The sequence below is a fragment of the Lithobates pipiens genome, unplaced genomic scaffold, assembly GCF_037356315.1.
Source record: "Lithobates pipiens isolate NorthernLeopardFrog02 unplaced genomic scaffold, aLitPip1_a1.2 Scaffold_18, whole genome shotgun sequence".
NCBI lineage: Eukaryota > Metazoa > Chordata > Amphibia > Anura > Ranidae > Lithobates > Lithobates pipiens.
The window spans coordinates 575,378,456-575,385,210 of NW_027507758.1; the positions used below are offsets into that span (position 1 = coordinate 575,378,456).

Sequence of the window (6,755 nt, forward strand, 5' to 3'; positions counted from 1 at the left end):
GAAGGTGGCCGTCTGACTGATGCTTTCAGACAATTTTTTAGTCCGCAGCCCCAAGGTATGATCGGTTCCAGCAACCATCGCCAGCGTCTGATTTACATGGTGCAGGAATACCTAGGGGCAAGGTCAGACTTGGACACCTTTCCCACCGAAAATCCTCTGGCTTACTGGGTCTTGAGGATAGATCACTGGCCAGAGCTTGCACAGTATGGAATTGAGCTACTGGCCTGTCCTGCATCCAGCGTTCTTTCGGAACGCACCTTCAGTGCTGCTGGTGGCTTTGTTACCAATCACAGGGTACGCCTGTCCACCGAATCAGTTGATCGACTGACCTTCATCAAGATGAATCAGTCTTGGATCACCCACAGCTACCAGGCACCTGAAGCTGATGTAACAGAATAATTTGTTTTGAAATATCACATCCCTTCAAGACTGCCTATGCTGATGCTGAGTGACTGTCCTGTTATGTTGATTGTCTATCCTCTTCCTCCAGGGGCGTTTAAGTACAATTTTTGATGCAATGCTTTGCAGCAGGGCTAATTCCTGCAATCAAACAAGAGTATATGGGAGAGGTTGCAGTGTGGTGGCACCAGCATCAGTGCCTAAGGCCCAACTTTTCTGCCCCTGTTTAACAGGGGCGTTTAATTACAATTTTTGATGTAATGCTTTGCAGCAGGGCTAATTCCTGCAATAAAACAAGAGTATATGGCAGAGGTTGCAGTGTGGTGGCACCAGCACCAGTGCCTAAGGCCCAATTTTTCTGCCCCTGTTTAACAGGGGCGTTTAATTACAATTTTTGATGCAATGCTTTGCAGCAGGGCTAATTCCTGCAATAAAACTAAAGTATATGGCAGGGGTTGCAGTGTGGTGGCACCAGCACCAGTGCCTAAGGCCCAATTTTTCTGCCCCTGTTTAACAGGGGCGTTTAAGTACAATTTTTGATGCAATGCTTTGCAGCAGGTCTAATTCCTGCAATAAAACTAGAGTATATGGGAGAGGTTGCAGTGTGGTGGCACCAGCACCAGTGCCTAAGGCCAAATTTTTCTGCCCCTGTTTAACAGGTACATGTAATTACAATTCTTGATATAATATTTCACAGGAGGGCCCCTTCCTGTGCCCACCCAGAGTAACGGTGAGGACTTATCGTGTTGTGGCACCAGCACCACAACCACCAAAGGTCAATTTTTCTACCACTGTTCAACAATGGCATGTAATTACAATTCTTGATATAATCGTTCACAGCAGGGCGCTCCAGCGCCCACCAAGAGTCACTTTGAGGGCTTACAATGTTGTGGCAAAACCAACACCTTGTTCCGCCATTTCTGCAGAGCATATAGGGCAGGCCCCTACTTTCAAACATCCAACTTACAAACATCTCCTACTTGCAAACGGAAGGAGACAACAGCAAGTGAGATGAAAAAAGATGGACGACAAAACAAATTATACAGGAGTGATAACCCTTCCCTATGTTTTCCAAAAAGCTTAAAAATAGTTTTTTTGACTGGAGCTACACTTTAAAAATGTACCAGTTGAAAATTACAAACAGATTCAACTTAACACAACAAACCTACACAGTCCCTGTCTTGTTTGCATCGCCTGTATACTGCTGTTCTGAGTATATAGGGCCTGGGGGCCACACGCATTTCCTTTTTTTAATATGGGTGCAGGGTTCCCCTTAATATGCGTACAAGACCCAAATAGGCTGGTAATGGGCAGGGAGGGCTACCCATGCCATTTTTCTCAATGATTTTCAACCATATTGCAGGAACCAGATATAACATTAAAACCGCAAGCAGTTTTAAATGGTGTTATTTCCGTTTAATGTCATGTTGTGCAGGGACTGTTCTAAACACGGGAAACACGTGGCACTTTACAGGCATACTACAGACACCCCCCAGGCACCATATTTAAAGGAATATTTCACTTTTTTTTCACTTTAATCGTCATTAAAATCAGTGCTCCCGCCAAAACGGCCGTTTTTAAAACTTTTTTTTGCATTGACCCATGTCCCCTGGGGCAGGAGCCAGGTCCCCAAACCCTTTTTAGGACAGTATCTTGCATATTAGCCGTTAAAATTAGCACTTTTAATCGTTTAAACGTTCGAGTCCCGTAGACTTCAATGGGGTTCTAAAGTTCATACTAGTTTGGGGTCCGTTCCAATGTTCTGGGGCGAACCGAACCGGGGGGTGTTCGGCTCATCCCTAGTCACCTACCTGTCCAGGGATCCAGCGATATCAGCAATGGGTGCAAGTGTGGATATCTTCACCTTCAGGCTTCACAGTCAGTTTCCTCTTGTGCATGTGCAAATTGCACTGTGAAAGGTCTTCTAGTCTTTTGGGACCTGTGTGTGTCCCAGAAGGCAGTGGGGGGGATAGGAGGGGGGACACACTCGTAGATCACTGTGGCAATCTTACCCGGATGTGGGAGCGGGTACCTATCAAAACCAGGTACCCACTCCCCCCAAAAAGTGCCAAATGTGGCAGTGGAAGGGGGAGGGTGCAAACAAGCAGAGATTCCCCTTTTGGGTGGAGCTAAACTTTAAGTATAAATGTTTTTTAACAATCCCCTAGACAAAATGTGTCCTTAAGCCTTGCAGTGCAGGGGGGCCCCACATCAAAGATTTTTTTTATTACCCGGAAGTTCAGCTTTAAACAGAAAAGTGTCTAAAAAATACCTGTCCTTTCACTGAGCTACATGAAGGCCCTATTCACACAAGTGAATGTGTCTGCCGTGTCTGCCATCATGCTGCAATGCATAACAGTGGAAATGAGATTGTTCTCAATTGTGCTCATCCACATCAATGCAATGCCGTTCAGTAGGATCGTTGAAAAGATGCAAGGTTTTGATCACATAGACTTCAATAGGAGTGCATGAAAAGGGCATGTCTCCATTCTAAAAAAAAACTAATGCATGGATCATGAAAATGCATAAAAAATGCATTAAGAAAACAAAATAAAAAATACATGACTATGCAGCAGCATTAGTGTGAATCTAGGCCAATGCAAATAATTCTTCTGAGAGTCTGTGGTGTCTATGCAAGTCGGCTGAAACTGACTTGAATTTGTTATTCTACAGGGGACATATGTGATCCCATTACTGGCATCTGTACTGCGAGATGAGGATCACTTTGAGAAACCCGATGAGTTCTACCCACAACATTTTCTCGATTCAAAGGGGAATTTCTTGAAAAAAGAAGCATTTCTGCCATTTTCAGCAGGTAATCTAGTGTCAATATGATTTAAAAGTGAGATAACACAATGTTTCCCTTTTTATACCTAGAGCAGGGCTCTACATTATCTGTAGATTATACTACTCTCTTCTTAAATTTTTTAAAGTGATATTAAAGGCAAGTTTAAAAAAAAAAAATAGCAAATATATCATACTTACCTGCTCTGTACAGTGTTTTCTACAGAGCAGCTCGGATACTCCTCTTCTGGGGCCCCCCGCTGGCACTCCTGGCCCCTCCCCCCTGCTAAGTGCCCTCAAAGCAAACAGCTTTCTGTGGGGGCACCCGACCAGGCTCATTCCTGAGCTGCTGCTCTCTGTCCATTCACACCCAGAGCCATGGCTTGGCCCTACCCCCTCTCCTCATTGGCTCACTGACTGTGACCGTGTCAGCCAATGAGGAGGGAGATTCTCCAGAGAGCCGATGCTCTCATCCACATCACTGGATCGAGATGGGGCTCAGGTAAGTATTAGGGGGGATTGCTGCACAGAGAAGATCTTTTATCTTCATGCATAATGCATGAAGGTAAAAAACCTTAAGCCTGTAGAGCAGTGGTTTTCAACTCCTGTCCCAGGACCCACTAATAGGCCAGGTTTGCAGGATTACTGAAATACATCACAGGTGGTATAATTTGCTGCTCAGTGATTGCAGTATTCTAGTCTGCATCTTCCCAAGGTAATACTTAAAACCTGGCCTGTTAGTGCCCGTTCACACTACCGCGACTTGTCAGGTGACTTAGTCGCCTGACAAGTCACGCTCCATTCTGTACTATGGAACCGTTCTAATAGGAGCGACTCAAGTCGCTCCAACTTAGAAAAAGGTTCCCGTACTATTTTTTGGGCGACTTCAGGTGACTTGCATTGACTTCTATACAGTAGTCGTTTTGCAAGTCGCTGTTGAAGTCGTGTGCAGGTCGCGTCTGTGAGTCGCGCTGCAAGTCGTGTCGCCCATGTGTGAACGGGCACTCAGTGGATCTTGAGGACAGGAGTTGAGAACCACTGCTTTAGAGCCACTTTAATTATTATTATTATTATTATTATTATTATTAATAATAATAATTTCTATAGCGTCAACAGCTTACACAACGCTTTACAATGTAGAGGGGGGGCAGCACAATTACAATACAGTTCAATACAGAAGGGACTGGCTCGTAGAGCTTACATTCTAAAGGGAGAGGGTGGTGGTACAAAAGGTAATAGATGGAGGGATTGATTTGATGAGGTGGCTCTGGGACAGTTGTTAGGTGGGTATGGGATAGGTTTCCCTGAATAAGTGAGTTTTCAGGGATCTCCTAAAGGTGGACAGGTTAGGGACTGATTATCCTGTGGTAATTAACTGTAACTGTAGCTGAATCCCATTCCTACTCCTCAAGGCCTGTTCACAAATGTCATCCATTCTCCAAGATATATTTTCTTGTTCAAATAGTTTATTGGTACAGAAAACAAGGTAATATACAGAACAAGACTACTCTTGAGGGCTAACCCCATGAGGGAAAAAGTTGAACAATGTACATAATGAGGCACTGATTGAGTCGGTACGCAGTCCGTAGGAGTATGATAGATTGGATAACAAAGACGAAACCTTAAAGTATGAACACCTATTGTACTACATTAAATAAGAAGTCGCAGTAAATTGTTCATGTTTCACTGGGTTGCAGGCTAATCTAAACAGAAAGTTGCATCTGGTGAACCCATCCTGTACTGGAGGGTTCATGTATAAAAGGGGCTAAACTCTTGCGAAAAAGAAGAAGAGAAGTTAGGAAAGAAGGGGGGAAAGAGGGTATAGGGGAGAAAAGGTACAGAATGGGAAATGGCAAGAAGGAGAGGACGGTCCCGGGGGGCTGAGGGATTATAGGTGGAGCTGAAAGATCCACAATAGGGTGGCTCTGGTATGCATATGTAGGGGCTTCAAGGGGACAGCAAGGTATGTTTTCAATATCAATTTCTAAGGAAGCAGCTTTTGAAGTTCCCCTGAAATGTAGCATATTACTTTTTACTAAACGGTGGATTTTGATGTGTGGACAACAAGTATATTGATGTGAGGACAGCATCTATTAATTTTTAATATGGTAGTACCCAAGACCTAAAGAGATAGATTTCTGTAAGGAGCTTGTCTGAGATTCTTCTGCTCAGTCACACTCTGATCTACCTTTTTTATTTGTTAGTTAATGTACTTTGCATGCTACTCATTACTTTTCTATGGGTCCTCAAAGAATTTCCACACATCAAAAAATGTTCAAGACACTTTTTTTCTCCCGATGCTTTGCAAAATGTGTTTTTTTTTTACTATAAATGTTCATTTGTGTCTTCTAGGTAAGAGAAGTTGTGCCGGGGAGAATTTGGCTAAAATGGAGCTATTTCTCTTCTTTACAAGACTGCTGCAAAACTTCACCTTCCAGGCTCCTTTTGGAGCAAAACTTGACCTCACTCCTGCAGTTGGATTCACAACTCCTCCAATGAGACATGAAATGTGTGCTGTACCTCGCACCTGATGAGAAAGACCATTACACATAGCATTTAAAGCAAACATTTTAAAATACATTTTTGTACAGGAGTGTTACAGACACAAAATAACAAGTGTTACAAATGTCCTTCTAACTCATTGATAGACTAAACGCTAAAATAAAGTGATAATAGATGCATTTATTAACAGTGACTACCGTGAACAAAATACAATAAATAAAGTATAAGTGTCTAAAATATAAAATTGAAGTTACAATTTATAGTTTAGATTCTTTAAAGGGCAAGTTCATCAATAAGAAATGCCTATGCAGACAAAGGGTGGCTGTAGATAAAAAACAAACTGTGCAGCTTTGACTAAAATTCAATAATTCTAATTCCCTTGCTATTGGTGTAGGTCAGGGGTCTCCAAACTTTCTAAACAAAAGGCCAATTTATTGTCCTGTAGACTTTAGGGGTGCCGGACCATGACCAGTGGGAGTGAACATTTTCCTTACATCAGTGGGAGTAAACATCACCCCATTTGGTATTAGAACAAGGAATAGTGCCCCATGGTTGGTATCATTGGGAGGAATAGTGACCCATTGTTGGTGTCAGTGGGAGAAAATGTGCCCCATTGTTAATGGCAGTCGGCAAAAAAGTATCTCAAATCAGTGCCAGGAATAGTGTCCCAAGGGTCAGATAAAGGCAAGCAAAAGGCCCCGGGGCTGCAGTTTGGAGACCTCTGGTGTAGGTTATTAAAGCAGTAGTAAATTGCAGTCGAAGAAACAAAAAAATAATTCACCTGCATGGCAATGTCATAATGTGCTAGTATGCATCGTATACTACCACATTATGAGAGATTTACCTTAAAACAAAGCCCCCCCAGTGCTGCGCTTTTACCGCAGAGAGGGCTTCCATTTTCCCCCGGTCTTTCTTTTTGGGTTCAGGGCCTCTGGATACATGAGTGACCAGGGGCATGATGACGTCACACCTGTGCATGTGCGTGGGAGCCACTGTTTGCAGTACAGGCTTTGGTATGCCAGATCTCCATGGTGCATGCACCGGTGACATCACCGGCTGCATGCACTCTG

The 6,755-nt window shown here is 43.4% G+C and overlaps 1 protein-coding gene across 4 annotated transcripts in view; it reads left to right on the forward strand.

Moving 5' to 3' along the window:
• Nucleotides 1-5,983, forward strand: part of LOC143989055 (cytochrome P450 2K4-like) — a 69,502-nt gene extending 63,519 nt beyond the window's left edge. For 2 of the 4 annotated variants that reach the window (XM_077489063.1, XM_077489064.1), the window contains 2 exons: nt 3,073-3,214; nt 5,536-5,983. In XM_077489063.1, the coding sequence (XP_077345189.1) occupies nt 3,073-3,214; nt 5,536-5,714 (321 nt within the window). In that variant the 3' untranslated portion in view covers nt 5,715-5,983. The remainder of the gene's footprint in view (nt 1-3,072; nt 3,215-5,535) is intronic. The other 2 variants (XM_077489061.1, XM_077489062.1) reach the window with 2 other exon arrangements.
• Nucleotides 5,984-6,755: the final 772 nt, after the last annotated feature.